Source organism: Oikopleura dioica, chromosome PAR, assembly GCF_907165135.1.
Source record: "Oikopleura dioica chromosome PAR, OKI2018_I68_1.0, whole genome shotgun sequence".
Taxonomy (NCBI): domain Eukaryota; kingdom Metazoa; phylum Chordata; class Appendicularia; order Copelata; family Oikopleuridae; genus Oikopleura; species Oikopleura dioica.
This window is the reverse complement of record NC_137293.1, coordinates 613,843-632,016: the sequence shown is the minus strand read 5'-3', so window position 1 is coordinate 632,016 and position 18,174 is coordinate 613,843. Positions and strand designations below refer to the sequence as shown.

At 40.6% G+C, this 18,174-nt stretch overlaps 5 protein-coding genes across 6 annotated transcripts; 4 read left to right on the top strand and 1 right to left on the bottom strand.

Annotated features, from left to right (window-relative positions):
- Positions 1–737: 737 nt before the first annotated feature.
- On the top strand, positions 738–5,037 carry LOC145703096 (uncharacterized). Of its 2 annotated transcripts, XM_081780408.1 has the most exons (5): positions 738–1,274; positions 2,199–2,615; positions 3,758–3,924; positions 3,966–4,502; positions 4,583–5,037. In XM_081780408.1, the coding sequence occupies exons 1-3, from the start codon at positions 1,136–1,138 to the stop codon at positions 3,835–3,837; spliced, it is 636 nt and encodes a 211-aa protein (XP_081636534.1). In that variant the 5' UTR covers positions 738–1,135; the 3' UTR covers positions 3,838–3,924; positions 3,966–4,502; positions 4,583–5,037. The 2 variants fall into 2 exon arrangements, with proteins under 2 accessions (XP_081636534.1, XP_081636533.1); XM_081780407.1 differs by lacking the exons at positions 738–1,274; positions 2,199–2,615; positions 3,758–3,924 and having other exon boundaries at positions 3,974–4,502.
- Positions 5,038–6,385: 1,348 nt separating this feature from the next.
- Positions 6,386–7,935, top strand: LOC145703092 (uncharacterized). The gene is made up of 7 exons (XM_081780404.1): positions 6,386–6,526; positions 6,573–6,825; positions 6,869–7,089; positions 7,132–7,308; positions 7,352–7,440; positions 7,488–7,678; positions 7,720–7,935. Exons 1-7 carry the CDS (start codon positions 6,466–6,468, stop codon positions 7,922–7,924), a joined length of 1,197 nt encoding a protein of 398 aa, XP_081636530.1. The 5' UTR covers positions 6,386–6,465; the 3' UTR covers positions 7,925–7,935.
- Positions 7,936–7,974: 39 nt separating this feature from the next.
- Positions 7,975–10,495, bottom strand: LOC145703091 (uncharacterized). Its single transcript, XM_081780403.1, has 7 exons — positions 10,443–10,495; positions 10,182–10,401; positions 9,699–10,136; positions 9,455–9,537; positions 9,013–9,414; positions 8,375–8,935; positions 7,975–8,327 (listed from the first exon to the last, which is right to left on the bottom strand). Exons 1-6 carry the CDS (start codon positions 10,452–10,454, stop codon positions 8,744–8,746), a joined length of 1,347 nt encoding a protein of 448 aa, XP_081636529.1. The 5' UTR covers positions 10,455–10,495; the 3' UTR covers positions 7,975–8,327; positions 8,375–8,743.
- Positions 10,496–11,512: 1,017 nt separating this feature from the next.
- Positions 11,513–12,416, top strand: LOC145703097 (uncharacterized). The gene is made up of 2 exons (XM_081780409.1): positions 11,513–12,167; positions 12,209–12,416. The coding sequence occupies exons 1-2, from the start codon at positions 11,706–11,708 to the stop codon at positions 12,320–12,322; spliced, it is 576 nt and encodes a 191-aa protein (XP_081636535.1). The 5' UTR covers positions 11,513–11,705; the 3' UTR covers positions 12,323–12,416.
- A 660-nt stretch (positions 12,417–13,076) lies between these two features.
- Positions 13,077–15,990, top strand: LOC145703088 (uncharacterized). The gene is made up of 4 exons (XM_081780400.1): positions 13,077–13,222; positions 14,064–15,366; positions 15,406–15,687; positions 15,751–15,990. The coding sequence occupies exons 1-4, from the start codon at positions 13,173–13,175 to the stop codon at positions 15,853–15,855; spliced, it is 1,740 nt and encodes a 579-aa protein (XP_081636526.1). The 5' UTR covers positions 13,077–13,172; the 3' UTR covers positions 15,856–15,990.
- Positions 15,991–18,174: the final 2,184 nt, after the last annotated feature.

The following is an 18,174-nucleotide window of genomic DNA, read 5'->3' as shown; positions in this document are numbered from 1 at the left end:
CTCAGTAAAGGTCCAACTTCGCAAGGATTTTACTTTCAATAATTATTGATGTTACTTCATTTACCATTTTATGCCATACATAAAAAATCGAGATCATTGTTATTTAAGCCCAAATGATCAATTTTTCATTGAATCTTTAAGTGATAAACGCCCGCTCCGCGGGTTTAGTGGTAGGAAATTCAAAGGGATAAACAACAAGAACAAAAGAGTCTCTAGAATTTTAGTGAAAATGTCACGAAAAAGAAACATGTTTTCGTGACATTCGTGACATTCGTTACATTCGTGACATTCGTGACATTCGTTACATTTTCAGTACTGTCGGTCATATATGACACCAGGAGTTTCAAACGCCCGTAACTCATTTGTAACTTGGTCTGAGAATTTCGCTGACCCCCTTTATGCCCCTACTTTTCGCTTAGCTTTCACTTGGTATCAACTTAATGGGCGCTGCTTCGCTACAAATGCATGAGAAAAGCGAATTTCGCTTCGCTACTTGTGTGTCGTATATGACACACGAATGCATTGAAATTGTGTCATATACGACACATTGTCGTCGTAGGGGAAATTCTCGTTTCTCGTCGTAAGGTTAAAAATAATCGTAAATACGGAGTCGCGAGATCGGCCTTTCTTGTTTATGAATCATGTTTATGATCATGCGAGATTGAAAAAACGCTTGAACATACTTTTAGGAAATTTATTTAAACAACACTACTGAAAAACTATGAAAAAATCTTTGACAATATTTTCCGGAAAAATCGTGTTTTGACGCATCCAATAGAGTTGACGAAAGAAGCAATTAAAAAATGGCTTGAGGATTTTAAAAAGAAAGTGAGGAGAACAACGAGCAGAGATGATTTGGATAGGTTGATTTTGTCCGTCGAGAGAACAGAATTTGAAGAAGACGATTCTTGTGGATGGCAGGAGATTATATTTGAAAACGGAAAAGGAAAAATTCTGAAAAATTCCATTCCAGAATTTTCCAGAAAAATTCCCAAGCGAAAGAACATGGACGATGACTTCCTTCCAAAAGATGATTCTCAACAAAAATCCGAATTTAAAGAAACGAAAAATTTGTCGTTCTGAATTAAAAGAAGAAAATGGTGAGTGAATTCTCGACGAGTCAATTCAAGAGAAAATGATTTCAACTGGAGGAGAAGCTATTGTTTTTGAAGAAAAATTTGGAGATTTGGAAGTTGCTGTTAGGGTTCAGGCATTTGACTCAGCACTGTTTGTAGAAGAAAAAGAATTAGAATTTTATATTCATCTTTCCAAAGGTAATGCTGATGTAACCCTGTGAGACGGCTCGAAATACATTGCGTAATCCTCTATGACAGGTTTTAAAGGGGGCCCGGAGAAATTGTCAAAAAAATACTTCCCTTGATCGTAAAGGGATGAATTACGGTTTGATTGAAAAATGGCGCAAAAGCGGCGCGCGAGAGGCGACATGCTGATGGAAAACCGGGTGATACAGCGCTCCTGCTGGTCCGATAGTTTCGTCGAATTTTTTGGAACAGTTCGATAGACGGGCTTTCCAATGAGTCCCTATTCATCCCTCTCGGATCACGGGTAATACCTTTTGTTCGAAAGTTCTCCGGGCCCCCTTAAAAATAAAATTGGTGGTGGCCTAAAACGTCGTCCAGTTGCTGCATGTGCGGCCTAAAACGTCTCTCCTGTTCCTGCATGTGTAGGCCTCAATCGTCTTTCCTGTTCCTGCATGTGTTGCTCAAAACGTCTTTCCTGTTGCTGCATGTGTTGCCTAAAACGTCTTTAGGGCGCCTAGGCTAAATGAATGAGTGAGTCGAGAGATGGTTGGTAAAGCCACGTCGCCTAACAGCCCAATAATAGCAGTAATAGCTAGCCTCGACGATGACTCGGCTTCTTACGTAACGATGAGACAGGAAAACAGATATTAGCCTAGGGGGCCCAAAAGACGTTTTAGGCAACACATGCAGCAACAGGAAAGACGTTTTGAGCAACACATGCAGGAACAGGAAAGACGATTGAGGCCTTCACATGCAGGAACAGGAGAGACGTTTTAGGCCGCACATGCAGCAACTGGACGACGTTTCAGGCCACCACCTATTTTACCTGTCTATTGAGAAGCGGCAGTGCATTCAGGCAGTCGATTTCTAGAGATTTTTGTCCCTTGGCCCCGGATGCACAATATTATTTAATAAATTTTAAGCTTTTTCTTTTAGACTTCAATAAAGCAGAAAAAACGGAAACATTTTCCGTACCTGTTATCCCAATTCATCCAAACGTCATCAAAAATTTCTGCAACATCGAAATTTATTGGAGCAAGAAGAGACAAGAATGCCTCGGTTGGATTACCATCATGGAGAAATGCGACTCAGATTTGAGAAGCAGACTGAAAAAAGAAGATTTGACTTTGGACGAGCGGAAGAAAATAGCGATCGGTGTTGAAAAGGGAAGACAGTATTTGGATCACATTGGAATCCAGCATTATGACAAGAAGCCGGAGAATATTTTGCTGAAAGATGGAGAAGCCAAGTGGATAGATTTTGGAAATATAAATGAAACGACAGGAAGCTGGAGCTATCGAAAAATGGGATATGCGAGGAGAGGAAACAGATATAGAGTTCGAAAATATTTATGTAAGTTTTGACTTGGATAAAACAAAATGTTGAACAACTAAAGCTCATTCAATGAGCCTCATTGTTTAAATCGGGCATCCTTAAGGGGGTCCCGAAATAAGCCATTTTCAAACGGCGCTCACGGTGTCACGGACTTAGATTTTTCAAAATTTTTTTCGTAAAACTAGATCATTCTTAGATCTAGTGAAGCGTGTCTCAAATTTTTTTAATCCAATCACATTCGGCGCTAGAGCGCCGAGAAGGTAACCATCTCGCGCAAAATCGCGTTTTTGGGTACATTTTGAACGAGATTTACTCCAAAAATTTAGGAAACAATTTATTTTTTCCTGTGGTTTTTGAAAGGTCTAACGCTAATCTAGTGAAGCGTATCTCAGTTTTTTCAAATTCCAAAAAATGATAATGTAACGAAGACGATCAAAATAATGTACGATTTTTGAAATTTCAACCATGCGAATTGCCTTCCGGGCATCACCCAAACCCATATTTTCGCGCATAAATAGAAAGCTGAGCTCATAGCCTTTCTAAAAATGTACCATATTCGTACTTTAGACAACTGTAAATAAGGGTTGATTTTAAAATCTCTATGCAAATACATCAAAATTGGCCACTTCAAGGTCAATTTTGGACACTTTTTTCTAAAACAATCGAAAAAAGCTAGAGACCTTTTTTGCAGCTTTTTGCATGAGGAATTCAAATCTGAAGAGAAAAATCTAGAATTCGAAAAATCTAAAAATCGTGGGGGACCCCTTAACGCCGGAACGCATATCGACCCATTTTTGGGTAAGGCGCTGAAATATGCCTTCAGAAATCATCATTTTGTAGTGTTTGAACAACAGATGAGAGATTTTTATGTATCTGTTCTTGCAGTTTATTGTCTGAAGATCTAATTTATGATAAAATTTGGGTTGATGTAAGCAAGAAAACGTGTCTACGGCCTCTCACCCAAAAATGGGTCGATATGCGCTCCGGGAAAAATCTATTTCATGCGTTCCGGCCTTAAATTGTAGATAGAAGGTTTAAAATCGATAAGTCATAATTCTCCTATCAAAGCCGGTTTTTCCTCATTTTTCTCACGAAAATCCCGATTCTCGTCGCCCCCTTTGGATTTCAGAATTAAATATTTCTTTTTCAATTTTCTATAGATGCCGGCACCGCTGCTTTTTCGGACAGCGAACAACTTTGTGGAAGAGGTGGAGGGTATCCATCAGAACTCCACATTTGAATTCTCTGCGATTGGAAAACAGCCTGGAGTCTCTTATTCAAGCCGATCGAAGAAGTCGAGAGAAAAGCTATTCAACATGAGTTAAAGGTTCATTCCTTCGTTTATCGTTGTCGTTAAATATTTTAAAGGTTTTTAATGCGGAGTGGCTTGGAAAGAAGAAAACTCCATCACTAAACCAAATCCAGAGCTTATCTAAAACAATTTCTTTAAAAACGCGACTTCTGATTTCTGTCTTAACGACCATAATTTAACGAAGTCTTCTCTAATGGCTCATCTTAAACAAAAATTGACAAGACAGATTCACTTAGAATTCAAAAACTTGACGAAGAATGTTTTAAACCAAAAAGAGAGCAATCTTTGCGTTCCCGTTTCAGTTTCCGTTCTTTTGAGATGGGCAATCAGAAATGATTTGAAAGTTGAAAAGTCAAAGATGGAAAGGAACTACACGCTTGAAACCATCTTTACTCATCTGACAATGATAGTTTACCCGCGAAGTTTCGCTGGCTTCAATCTTAATCCGAAAAAAACGGAACAAGAATTTCAAGCAAGCAATATTGATATGGTTTTAAGAAGAATGAAATTTAAAACATATCTAAATACGAGTGGTTGGGAAATTATAGAAAACATCGGCTGGGATGTAACAGGCGACCTCGATTTCGAAAGCGGTAAAACTATTTATTTCAAAAAAGTTTTCTCTAACTAAAAATGAACAAACAAATTTCAATAAAAAAACACATAATTTAAGTTCTCCTTCACCACAATTTCGCTTCCTCCCGTCCCTTAACAGTCACCGGCGCCTATCGAAATCCCGACTCTTCAATACTTTTCCACCAAATGGTGCTCGATCGAATCGAAAACACCGAATTCATCCTTCAAAACACGTTAATCGACCATTCTGGCCCTGCACTTAGAATTCCACTTGCAAGAGAGTTCTACGCTTCTTACGAAATGATGGAAGATTGTTACAACTCCTATGGGGATTTTGTTTATTACGGAGACAACAATGAGTCTGTTGCTTTAGTCAATGAAAATTTCAACATGGAAAAAGAAAAATGGTATCTCCTGCCTCAAGCTTATTCGATTACTCTAACCCCGAAGTAAAGAGTAAGTAAAGAATTTTTCGAATAAATTTTGTTTTGTTTCCAATTTTAGCCTTAGCTTGTCTCCTTCGCAAAAAATCATTTCTGTCACTGTCGACATCTTTATCTTTTTTAACACTCAAACTGTCAATTTTTTAATTTAATAAAGGGGATCATGATTAATCTTTTCTAGTTTTTTTTTAGTTTTGAAAGTATCAAAGTAGAATTTTATAAAAACAAAGAGTTATTCTGATCGATCTGTCGATTTCGACTTTTGCTTGTTTTCATTTGTCCGAGTTATTTATGCTTCAAAGTCAAATAATATAAAATATTAAATCATTGTCAATTAAGAGCGTGTTAATAATTCAGCTATCAAAAGATACTGCAAAGAAGGCGGTAGACTGACCCATTGTGTTCCCAACAAGAGAGATGGGAGTCCTCAATAGATACAAAAAGGCGAAGAAAGATAAAGGGCTCAAGAAATTGATTTGGTTTGACAGATGGCTGCTCATTTGCTTTGGGCTGCCGGAAATTCGAGATCTTCAGGAACAGATTTTTAAATTCCGAGCATTTTTAATTGAGAGAATATTAATGAAATTGATCAAGGAGGAAGCTAGGTGGCTAAGAAGTGCTTTTATGGATGAGTCGGACGGATCTGGCTCAGGATCAGATGACGAGGATGAAGACGAAGAGGAGGATTCTGAAGATGAAGAATTCGAAAATGAAGTGGCGGAAGCAGAAGAAGATATTCAAGAGGAAAAGTTCTTACTTTCGATATTTTTCATAATTCGATTTTGAGTCAAAATTGTTGACGATAGTAGAACTTCTCAAAAGGCAGAAGATGACGATGATGATGGCTGCGACATGGATTTGTGTGATGACGAGCAAAATGAAAACGCGAAGGATTTCGAAGAAATGGAACAGGGATATATTGACGAAGGTAATCATTCGAATTTCATCAAATGAACACTTGATTCTTTGAGAAGATGATGATCGAGAAAAAGAAGAAAGCGACGAGTACGACGTTGATGCATTTGACAATCCAGCTTCTAAGCACGCAGATCACATAGACGATCATGTGGAAGATGATGATCATGCTCAGATCGAGGAAATCCACGAAGACCCCATCTCAGGAAAAGGTCATTGCAGTCCTCTCGTAGAAAAACAAGGCGTTCGCCAAAACTGACCACGAAAAAAGCCTCAGATACAATATTGGATTTAGACGCGTCCGTTGAACCCGTAGAAATCAACCATGATTATGTGTACATTTAGCATATGTCCAGGAATACCGAACTGTTATGTAATTGAACATCAAAAAAAAAATAAGAATGATATTTATCGAAGTAATGGTTTGAACTCCTGTTTGAACTGGACAAGCGAGTTCACAGAAATGCAATTCGTTACTTGAGCAAATAATTTTCGCGCGTCTGGCGTCTCTTGGTTAGCAAAGTGAAATTGCAATAAGCAAATATAACGGGGAAAGTTTAAAATCTTCTCTTCAAGCATATTGAGCAGCAGAATTCAAATTATAAAGAAAAAAACAGAGAAAATGCTTGATGGGTTTTTGTCAGAAAAAGTCAGGATTTGCGCGACAATTTCGACTTCCCTAGGTTACGAAAAGTGCTGAAAATAATTTTGCTAAAAATCGAATTTTAGCCGGAATCGGCTGTTTTCTCGGTGGAATGGGAACACATCCTCTTCTCCGACTCGAGCCGAAGCAAAACAATTTCTTCCCGACAACTAAGGAAGTTTCTCTATGGAAAGTGACAGAGTACTCGCTCGAAGAGCCGGGAAACTCAACGACCAAAACATGGGCGATGTTCACAGGAAGTCCGTCTCCGATGCCAGTCGAGATCGGAGTTTCAATGACAATTTTGGCGAGTGTCACTGCTTTAAGCTGCTTTTTCAGGTTCTTTTTTGATAAAAGGCATTCGAAGATAAGCATTTTCTAGGCTCCGAAAGGAAACTCGACTCGTTTCTGCCCATGGAAATCTTCTTGCTGGGTTTCTTGCGCTGACTGCTTTACTATCTGTCAAAATCGGCTTTTCTGTTGAGCACGTAACAAGCGATTTCTACAGTGTCGGCCTTGCATCCTTTGGGATCGGGCTGTTGTTTCTCTGCGGCATCCTGGGTCATTTCAGTGCGGGGATGATGCCATCTACACCTCGATTCGGTTGGCACGAGTTCGGTTGTCTATGATTAACCGTTTTTCTAGCGATTCAGAATTTGATCTTCTACTTTGTCTGCACCCTCGGATGCGCTCTTTCTCTCAGTGGATGCTTTATGACAACGATTGGCGATTCAACCCCTTATTGCACTGTTCCTCTTGGCCTCTGCACGAGATTCGAGCCGCCAACCAGAATTGGGTTTTTCGAGAAATGTCTCATTCAAGGTCTTTCTTTCATGATTTATCGAAAAAAACTCGGACTTTTTAGAGAAAAATGGATCAGAAGAGCAAGATTGTCAGGCCTGGGATGCAAAGATGCAGTCGATGCTGAGTGGAATCTTCACCATCGTAATTTTTGTAAGTTTTTTTCTTTTTCATCGAACTGTTTTGATCTTTTCTCTTAGAAAATATTGACTCTTGGATCTGCTGGCGTCGTGAAATTTCTCAATGTCAACTGGAGAGGACTCTCAACAACGCTCGTTGTTCTGTCAATTGGTTTCGGCGTCATGGGGCTTTCATTAGCCGCAGTTTTCTTGGCGGCTTTTTATCACGAGAACAAGGAGGGTGATTTGCGATACATTGCTCCGTATTACGGGTAAAAGCTTGAAATTTTTAGTTTGATAATTTTCTAAATAGAGCTGCCTACTGGCTCTTCTGCTCTGGAGTCATTTCATCCCTTATCGCCGGAGCAACAATTTTGGGCGAAGAAGTTGAGCCAGAAGATGACGAAGAAGATTTCGAAAACTTGAAAAAACCTTCTCTTGTTCTCCAAGGAACTGATAATGACGCTTTTTCGCAAGAATCGTCTTCCATTTCTGGCGAAGAAAGTACAAATATGTGAATACAAACTTCTCAAAAATCGAGTTTATTGCGAATTGATCTCTTCAGGAACTCTTTTTGAGACAGGCAGAGAGAAAGAATTCTAGAGCGATCAATTCATCCTACAGCTGAATTCAGAGTTTACCAATCAATAGGGTTAGTTGGCGCAATATCTTTGACAAGTCGGTCAAAGCGGTAATGCAACTGGCATTTCAAAAAGTTCTTTTGATCTTCTCTCGTTTGACAAACAACATCAGTCTCATGCGTGGGATTCAGCGGGTATTTCCCGTAACCAGTTTCGGGGCAGTTCCAAGTGTAGAGTCGCTGAAAACGATCGAAAACCCGAGCGAGATCCTCGACCACGGAAACATCTCCGTCAGGCTTGTTCTTCAGAACATTGAATTCAGTGAAGATTGATTCGATTTCTAGAGAAGAAAAAAATAATTCTGATCTCGCAAATAATCCAGCTTACCATCAGGAGCATTTCCGTGAAGAATCAGAGATTTTTTCGAACAGCTCTTTTTTAGCTTTCCTTTTTCCTTTGCAGGGTCGAACATTCTTTTAGCTGTCTTCACGAGAAACCGGTCGATTCCTTGTTTTTTCTTCGGAGTGAAAGTATGGACGAGTTCTGTTGAATTGAAAAGACTGCCCATTCGCCTCTTTAATTCAGCGACAATCACTGTATTTGCTTCGAATGGAGTCCACGGGATACAGCCTTGCTTTGAGTCGAAAAATCCATCTTTGCACCGACAAAAGCCAGTTGTTTCATCGTAAATAGCATTCCAGTCCGTGCACTTGGCAGTCGAGTTTCCACAGTCTTCCTCGACCGAAATTCTTTCTTTCAAACTCGGAAGAATTTGGAACCAAAGCTTTTTCCCTTCCCTTTTGGTTGAGCACTGGTCAAAGTCGTCTCACTCGGAGTGATTGAAAAAACCGCTCGCGAGCGCTTGCCATTTTTGCAATTATCTTGCCACGCTTTTCCCCATGATAGGTAGTTTTCCTCCGGAAGTCGACAGTCGCCAAGGATTGATCGCTAAAATAAATTTTTATTTTTTTGCAGTTTATAATTTTTTCGAACGCTAATTATAAATGAAGCCATTTTTGATTTACCACAAAGCCAGGAGAGCATCCACATCTGGCTAAATCATCATTCCATGTCATATTTTTTGACGGGTCGCAAACGCACTGGCCATTCTCTAATACTGTATGCTCGTGAATACAGGACGAAACGCAGCTTTCTCCATCAGCACTCAAAGCCATCGAGCTGGGGCAATCGCAAATGGAGGCATCATCATCATGGATTTGGGCTGGACCAGCGCAGGTGCAAGTTCCTTCGAATTCCGTTGCATGAGGGCCTGAGCACTGAATGCACGGAACGAGAACATTTGTTGAAGGATCAGAATTTGGAAGCCACCCGGGAGAGCAGGAGCACGAAAAAGAGCCTTCAGAATTGGTGCAGTCTTGGCCCGCTGCGCAGTTGTTTAGAGCCTCATTGGAGCATTCATCAACGTCCTATGCTTTTGCCATTGAATAGTTAAGAGAATAGGCCTACCTTGCAAATAAGTGTCAATTTATTGTCGGGAGAGACGGATGTTTTGGAACCGTCTTTGTATCCTTGCTCACAAGCACACATACCTGAAAATCATGATGATGATTTTTTCTAGTTTTGATTTTAGAAAGAATAATACTGTGTTTTCTTTAATTTCTTCATTTTTTTGAGAAAGTTTATATTCGACTTTTATAAATTTTTTTTTCATCTATCGTTTTTCTTCGAACGTCTTTTGAATAGAAAATACCTGATGGAATACCATTGACTTCTTCTCTCACACAAACTTGCCTGAAGCCACATTCAACATCAAAGCATGGAACTTTTGCAACACATTTGCGACTAATTTCCGTATTCGGAAAATACTGGTCATCCCCCATCATTTTCTCCCATGTTCCATTAACTTCTTTAAAAGAGTCGAAATTGCTTTCACACAAGCACTCTGGCTCGTCTACTCTAGCAACGCATCCTGAATTCGTAACACTGGAGCAATCGTAATCTTCGCAAACGTCTACTCGCTCGCAGGTGACTCCGTCAATCCCAACTTCAGCGGAGGCAGAAGGGTCGGAGGGAACAAACTCTGGATGACACTCGCAAAACGCGTCCATCTGGCCACTTTCAGTTTGTCTTTGTTTACAATTAGAATGCAGGGGGCATTCGCCTTGCTCGATTTGTAGCTTTTCGCAAGCTAAGATCATCAAAATATAAAGTCGAAAAAGCGTTTTGAACTTACGAGAAAGCTGCTTGCAGACATGACTGTAGAGAGTTCCTCCTATGTCTTGAGGAGGATCAACTTCCACAAGCTCAAACGAAGCGATACTTGCACATTGGCAATTTCCAGTACCGTCCGAAATATTTTCACACGTCGCGAAAAATTGAGCGCATTCGGAAGTAGCAGAACATGTGACATTTTCAATTGAATTACCAAATCCTTGGCCAATCAAGAAAAGGCCCTAGAATGAATTTTTTAGAAATCTTGATTTTTGAATCTTACCGCGAGCCGCATTTTTCGAATCGAATTTCTACCTCTCTATTTTTCTTATTTTATTTTTGTTCGACTAAACAAATTTGCAATTTGCACAAGAAAATCGTCAGAGTTAATGAGCGGTTGTTTTATTTAATTTATAGCTAGCGTAAAAGTCAAAGATCAATTTGATCGTAACCAGATTTTTATTTCGAAATTTATGATGAAACTCAGCATTAAATTGTTTGTTGTTTCCGGAAATGTAAAAAGAATGACGAAAAAGGTACTGCTAAGCAAGTTTTGGGCCTCGTTGGGTAATCACTTTCGCACGGGCTGCGCTGTGGCCTTTCGCTTTTTCAAAATATTGCGTTTCGTCATAAATAATCTAATATCCTTCACAATCCCCGAAAGCATGTTACACCGAGAAGGTCAGCCTTTTATCCTCCAAGTATATAACCTGCGCCAAGTGTACCCAAGATCAAACTCCAAGCAAAGCAATAAGTTTTGCAAAGAGATCGAAAAGCTTTCTCCAACTCTAGAAAAAAATGAAGTTTTCTGCCACTTTTTTGGCCGCCGCCACTGCTCAATACTCTGCCTACCCCAATGATGGCGCCTATTCTGATGGATACAACCCAGGGAAGGCTCAATCGAGTAAAGCTGACTTTTAGATAGTTTGGGAGGGTTTACATAATAAGTTTTTTTCAGAAAGACGGCGAATTAAAATCATTTTTATAAAAACCATAACTCTACTAAAACTTCTCTGAATGAGATATATTTTATCCAAGCTTCGCTGAAAACGATATTTTGGACAAAATAGTTATGTCATCTATAAACGCGATACTCTTGCTATTAGCATTTAAAACGATAATAATAATTGATCCTCCAACAAGGAAACTGTGGTCCCGATGCTGCTCACGGAGGAGCCTACTGGCCATCTCAGTCCGCCTCCGACCCATGCGGAGTCACCTTCTGGTCCAATGAAGTCAAGCCCAATGCCCAGTGCCAGCTCCAGCTCACCGCCGGTGCTAGCTTCTTCCTCTCCCTCGGCGGCGTTTTCGTGACAACCCCCGCCAGTTCCTACAACGACAACACCTTCTACTTCCATACGTACGACAACTGGGCCGTCGGAGCTTACGGTGGTGCTTCCGTCGTCAACTTCTGGCAAAACGCTAACTTCCCCGACAACTCGACCTGCTACGACGCCGATGCCATCTGCATCACCTGCACCGAGAACGGCGACTTGAACGGCGACGGCTACGCTGATCCCGTCCAGGAGTCTACCTCGGCAACTTCATGCACGACTTCCGACACGCTGTACCTTCCCAGGTCAACGTTCCAATCGCCAACGCCGCTGGCCACACCGCCGGAACCGTCTACAACATCCAGCTCAACGACCAGTACGGCAACCCAGTTCCCATTACCAACATCGCCTCCCACTACGGTCACCAAATCAGCGCCCCTCAATACGACGACGGCACCTACTACGCCGACAATGGCTACTTCTCCCTCCACGTTGGATGCGAAGACTTCGAAGGCCAATTCCTCTACTTCTCGTTCACCCACCTTTCCGAAGCCGAAGCTAACGGATGGTACAGCATTGTGACTATGAGCACAGAGACTCCTCAGAACTGCCCAACCACCACTTCCCCACCTTACAATAACGGATATGCTGACGGAAGCTACCCCGCCGCAGGAGCTGCCCCATCTGGAAATCAATGGGCAAGTGGCACCAAAAACAAGAACAAGAAGAACAAGGTGATTTTCATTCTATAAAATTTTTCTTTATAAAATTATAGGGACGAAGTGACGAGTACGGCGACTCTGCTTACTCTGCATCTGACAGCCAGTACCAATCCGGCTACGACTACGATAGCTACGGATCCTATGACAATTACAGACGAAGAAAGTAAATTCTCTGTCTCTGTCTTTCTGTTCCTCGAAAATACCAGTTTCGAAGACCGTCCTATTCAATCTTTGTTCTGTCAAATAAATTGCTTCAAAGTAAAATTTGAACCCTCTTGACAGGCTTCCTTTCTGCTCCAATTTATTCAAGAAAGCGGTAAAAATAACAAACATCATTTGTGAACAACCAGTGAAAAAACAAAGCCACTCCCAAAAGTTTGTATATAAGTTGTCAAATCAATCAGTTTTCTTAAAACAGAATCTTAAGAAATGAAACTTTTTTGCCTTCTTTCTTTTTCCGCAGCAAGCTCCATTTTTTTCCAGGCGGGGAAACGTTCCTTCATCTACGGTCCGAACAATAATCTGGAAAAAGAAGAAATGATTGAAAAAACATTCGAAAAGCAGTCCCGTCCCTTTTTCATCATTTACGAATGACTTCGCAAAATAAATTGAAAACGTTGAAAGTGTTAGAAATCTTGTCACTTCATAAAAGCCGGCAGAGCCTTCCAATAATGTTAGTTCGTGATGATGCGCATGTTTTTTCTAGCCACCCCAACGTTTGCGCGTGATTCTGCGCGGCTGTCAGACAGCGCCTATAAAAGGCGGGGAAGAATTCGTCTGGTTGCATTAGAGAGGTAGTCACCATGAAGGAAAGGCTTTTTATTTCTAGAGATTTCTGATGATGTTCCCTAACTTCTTTTTATTGAGAAAGAAAGGGACCCCATACGAGGGGCAATATAAAGTGAAAAGCCTTGAAAGTTTCTCTTCTACCTCGGGCTCGCCCTGGTGGGTGCGAGCACGTCAGTAGACCACCATTACCCGCGATGTGCGAATCTCGGATGCGACGACGCTACGCAAATGTGCGCCTGCGAGTCAAAGAATGACCCCATAACAGACTCGGTCTATGCCTGGGGTTGCGCTGGTGGGATTTAGGCCAAAAATGGTTTGTTTTCAAAAAATTCTGAAACCACGTGACCATGTGTAAAAATTGGCGGAGATTTCATTAAAAATAGTTAAAATTAGAAATTTTTGAATTTTGGTGGTAAAATCGCGATTTTTTCGGAAAAATACCACGAATTTTGGACATTTTGTCGAATACGTCGAAACCACAACGACCCACAACCAAACGGAAACCACCACAAGAAAGCTCAGACGATGCTCTCTATAGATCCATTCTAATCTCGTCCGGTAACGCCCGGTAACGAAAATGCGGCCGATTTGAAAATTTCCGTTTTGGCCGAAAATCGCCTTTCTTTGGAAAAATATCATAAATAATGCTCAAAAATGTATAGAAAGGGCCGTCTCAGCCCCGTTCCTTGATTTTTAAATTTAAGGGGCTTGAGATCGGCGTTGGACTCTGAGGTGATCAATCTCAGTTATGTCCCCAACCCCACCCACACCCATTCGAGGTGGAAATACAAATTATTCAAGTTTTTCTTTTTATTATGGTTTTTATTTGAATGTTTTAAAATTTTAATTTCTTTATCTGCGGATACTTTATCTCGCTTCGACTTTTTTTGACTCGAAAAACTCATTTTTGAGCTATTAAAATGATAGTCTAGGTTTTCTCAGGCTTGATTTTGCAAAAATGAAAAAATCGATTTTTCGACCCCTATACCCTTAATTTTTCGAAATTTTTTATTGATTTTTTTCTTGATTAGGACCTCAGAAATATGTCCACAAAATTTCATCCCTCCAGGTCAAGTGCAAAAAAAGTCCATTTTCCCACTGGCGCAACCCCATCTATGCCGATTTCGCTGACTGCAAATGTGTTGCTAAATCCTCAAAAGAGTGTACTGCCTCTGACTGCGGACCAGAAGCCGACGGTTTGACTTTTTGTCACGTCACTTACGGCAGTTCCGGTGTCCTGAGCAAACAATGCTACTGTCCTCCCGGGTTCAAACAAAAGTCGATCTTCAACCCAGCTACTTTTGGATTCACTTTTGAATGTGAAGACTACGATGAATGCGCAGAAGGAGCTCGTAGTTCATGCGATTTCGACAATGGCGATACCTGCAATAATTTTGATGTAGCGACTGGAAATGCCTACGAATGCATTCCAACAACAACGACCACGACTACTACAACAACGACAACTACGACAACTACAACAACCACTTCAACAACAACAACTACTACTACTACCACTACCACAACTACAACAACTACAACGACGACGACTACGACTACAACTACCACTACTACTACAACAACTACCACTACTACTACAACAACAACAACGACAACGACCACAACAACCACGACCACAACAACCACGACGACAACAACTACAACCACTACAACTACGACAACTACCACCACGACAACAACCACTACTACCACAACTACTACCACGACTACAACGACGACAACCACCACAACTACAACAACTACAACTACCACTACGACAACTACAACCACAACTACTACCACAACTACAACTTCTCCCACTACAACCACTCCATTCTTTGACTGCCCGAACGAGTTTTGGGATCACCTATACGATTCAGACAACGATGTCTGGTTCTGCGCTCCAAAAGCTGGCCTTGCCACTGTCGTTTGCGGCTCAACATCAATGACCGTCACCCTCAGCACTGACCTTTTCAACGATAATAGCCAGTACGAGGCTAGTTTCATCGATGACAGCTCCATCGACTGTCGAACAGTCGGCTCACTTGATGAAGACTCCTTCACACTCGAGACTGCTCTTGACGGATGTGGAACTCTCAACTCGCTCAATGGGGCCAATCTCGATTTCAACCAAATCCTCCACGTCGAAACACACTCGACCATCATTTCCATCGACAAGCCAATCGATCTCGCCTTCACCTGCTCGTATCCTTCCTTGGTCACTGCTGTCTTCGGCGGCGATAATGAGACCGACTTTAACTTTGACGTCAGCAATCCTCAATTCAACGCTACCTACACTGGTGAGCAGACTGGATTTGGAGAGTTCAGCTTCGACATCAACTTTTTCACTGATCGATTTTACACCGATCTTGCTAGCGCTGTTTCCTTCGAAAGTGGAGACATCGTGTACTTTGGAATCAATGTAAGACCGCTCTTTATTTCTTGAAAGTAAATTGTTCAGCCAACTGGATCGGATACCAACTCCTCTCTCCCCGACACTGTCACCTATTCCGTCACCGATTGTCGAATCATCAACGAAGCGCTCAGCATTGAATTCCCAATCCTTGAAGATAGTTGCGGACAAGACCTCGTTGGATTCGACTTTGAAGACACTTCAGCTTGGCCAATTGATGCTTCCCTTCGACCAATTCACAACGCGGACTCTGTGTACTTCGAGTACATGAGCTTCCGATTCGTCTCGGCTGAGAAGAACGTTGACTACAATGAAAAACTCAGCTGCGATGTAAGTATCACGATCTCGATTCCCCTGCCTTCAACTATTTTTCCAAACTAAGCCCATTTTTAGATCACCGTTTGCGACCGAGCTGATGCCACCAGCGCTTGCGCAGCTGCACCAACTTGCGCCCGACGACGAAGATCATCTCTTGAAGATCTCATTACTTTTGATTAATTTCTAGATTCAATCGAATCACAAAACCTTTCCTTATTTTCTTCGCTGTAAAAAGTTGATTTATGACAATGCTATGTATATGACAAGATTTTTTTTGAAGGCTTCCAAATAAAAATGTTCACAGACTCAACTATATCCGATCAGAAAAAGTATCAGACTCAACGATAAGGACGATCACCAGCTAAATATAGGATATAATTAAATCGGAGTTAAACTTGACAATGCGACTCTGTCGAGTCAATACCTGGAATATCGATATCTTCAAAAACGTCTTGGAGGCAATTTGGGTCACCGTCACATTCTCTCAGTGCTTGCTGACAGGCCTCGACCGCGTAGAAACTAAAAAACTGGCAGTTTTACTTTTGATATGTTTGGGACATTACATGAAGAAGAACTGAAGAAAACGCATTTTTTTATCAAAAGTTTCGATAATTATAGATGATATCAAACCCGGATTCGAAGGTGAAAAGGCCAAGTCTTAGTCAAGGGTCATCATAAGACTGGATTATGTAAGAAAGAATGTTCTACAATTTAATTTACAATACAAAAATGATACGGTAACTCAAACCTGGATGACCAATAAGTAGGTATTTTCGGAACGACTCGTGGTCATCAATATGTTGCTTCCAACAAATAAGCGATCAGTCAAAAAGTATAAGCAAAAAATAAACCATGTCTTTACAAGAGTCAATACATAGGTCACTTTGGAACACAATAAAATGTCAATATTGTGAGAGTGTCAAACAATTTCGTGACGTTGAAATTGAAGTGTCAAAATCAGATATGAAGTGTATTCATGAATAAATGAAGAAGTTGTGTTTATATACTCAAGATAGAACAACTCGACTGAAACTCAAAAAAGACCTTTTTAGACTCTTGTTGCAGCAGTCATACTAAGAAACAATTCAAGGACCCCCCTTTTCAGAATTTTCGAAAAGAAAATTTCTCAATTTTACCTCGGAAATGGATTCTATTCATCAAAAATGAATTGAGGCTTCATATTTTTGCGGTAAAATGCATTTTTCATTGAAGTTTAAATAAAGTTTGTCGATCTTGAGAAGATGTTTTCAATTCTTAATTCACAAAAACAAGCTATATGATTTCTCAGACTAAATTCCTTTTGACCCTTTGCAGACTGTAGCCAATCTTTTTCCCAACGAAAATTATACATGTAAATTGGTTTATGTTCGTTGTGCCAGTCATCACTGAAAAAGGGGGCGCCTTGGAGATTGAAGAGCTCCCCTGTGCATCGGACAATCACAGATTGTGAGCTAATTTCGCAGAAGCTTATTTTGAAGATGAAAACTTATTATCCAAAGAGAACTTTTATACGATGAACGAAACAGAGATTGTAAAAGATAAAGGCTGTTATGAGATTTGCTTTCAAGAGTGGAGCTTTTTCCAGTGCTTCTTGTGTTCTTTTCCGATCGGCTCTCAGGTCAACGCTTTTCAATTTATTGTAAAAAATAGGGCTTCCCTATTATAGGAAAAAATTCTTTAAGGATGTCCACATTTCAACGAATTTTCGATTACCTGCTGAATTTTATTAAGATATTGAAGTGATACCCTTAATAAAAATATTTTAAAAAGTCAATAATTAGGGCTTCGTTTCAATAGCTTAAGGAGGTAGTCCGTTTGGAAATTCTGATTTTCTCCAACCAGAGGCTACCCCCTTAAGAAACTCAGCAGAAATTCGCGATTCTGGATGTCTAGCTGCTAAAATTAATGAGACAAGTCTGGTCGGAATCCACTAAAAGTTGGATCTCCTATCTGATCAGCCATTCTTTATGCAAACTAATAATCCAATAATGAGATCGCTCCAAAATCCATTTCCAAGCTTCATTTGAGCAATTATCGAGTGTCACGATCCCATTCCAATAAATAATAATCCCCTTTTTGCTGAGCGTACCGATAGTTTCTCCTTGCCGGGATCGGACTGGTGTCGTTTATTGGAAACTTGCGCATTATTTTGCTCTTCAGGGCTAATTGGAATTCACTTTCGCGGTCGGAACATGGAAGAGTCGCGAACTTGCACTTTTGGCAATTGCTTTAGGAACGGATTTCTTCAAAACAGATTTCTTTGAGACAGTAAACTTGACAAAGAACATGCTTTTAATTGAACCATGTCCCGGAGAACAGAGGAAATCCGAATGAAAGCCGATTTCGTTGCGACGATTTTCTTCATCCCTCCGCAACTTTACGTGAATCTGTCCGATCAGTGGCTCCTTGGCGGTTTTTACTGTAAAAGGTGAGCCTCATTACTTCAGCTGCCATGGGAAATTAAAAACACAATATGACAAAAATTAATGATAATTGTAG

Coding starts and splice junctions, on each gene's coding strand:
- LOC145703096 (XM_081780407.1), top strand. CDS start 4,103: ATGGCTCATCTTAAACAAAAATTGACAAGACAGATTCACTTAGAATTC. Junction 4,503..4,582: donor CGACCTCGATTTCGAAAGCG/GTAAAACTATTT, acceptor ACATAATTTAAG/TTCTCCTTCACCACAATTTC.
- LOC145703092 (XM_081780404.1), top strand. CDS start 6,466: ATGCTTGATGGGTTTTTGTCAGAAAAAGTCAGGATTTGCGCGACAATT. Junction 7,441..7,487: donor TCTTCACCATCGTAATTTTT/GTAAGTTTTTTT, acceptor CTTTTCTCTTAG/AAAATATTGACTCTTGGATC. Junction 7,679..7,719: donor TACATTGCTCCGTATTACGG/GTAAAAGCTTGA, acceptor TTTTCTAAATAG/AGCTGCCTACTGGCTCTTCT.
- LOC145703091 (XM_081780403.1), bottom strand. Junction 10,137..10,181: donor TGTCTGCAAGCAGCTTTCTC/GTAAGTTCAAAA, acceptor TGATGATCTTAG/CTTGCGAAAAGCTACAAATC. Junction 9,415..9,454: donor AATTGACACTTATTTGCAAG/GTAGGCCTATTC, acceptor GCAAAAGCATAG/GACGTTGATGAATGCTCCAA.
- LOC145703097 (XM_081780409.1), top strand. CDS start 11,706: ATGCACGACTTCCGACACGCTGTACCTTCCCAGGTCAACGTTCCAATC. Junction 12,168..12,208: donor ACAAGAACAAGAAGAACAAG/GTGATTTTCATT, acceptor ATAAAATTATAG/GGACGAAGTGACGAGTACGG.
- LOC145703088 (XM_081780400.1), top strand. CDS start 13,173: ATGTGCGCCTGCGAGTCAAAGAATGACCCCATAACAGACTCGGTCTAT. Junction 13,223..14,063: donor ATAACAGACTCGGTCTATGC/CTGGGGTTGCGC, acceptor CCCCATCTATGC/CGATTTCGCTGACTGCAAAT. Junction 15,688..15,750: donor ATGAAAAACTCAGCTGCGAT/GTAAGTATCACG, acceptor GCCCATTTTTAG/ATCACCGTTTGCGACCGAGC.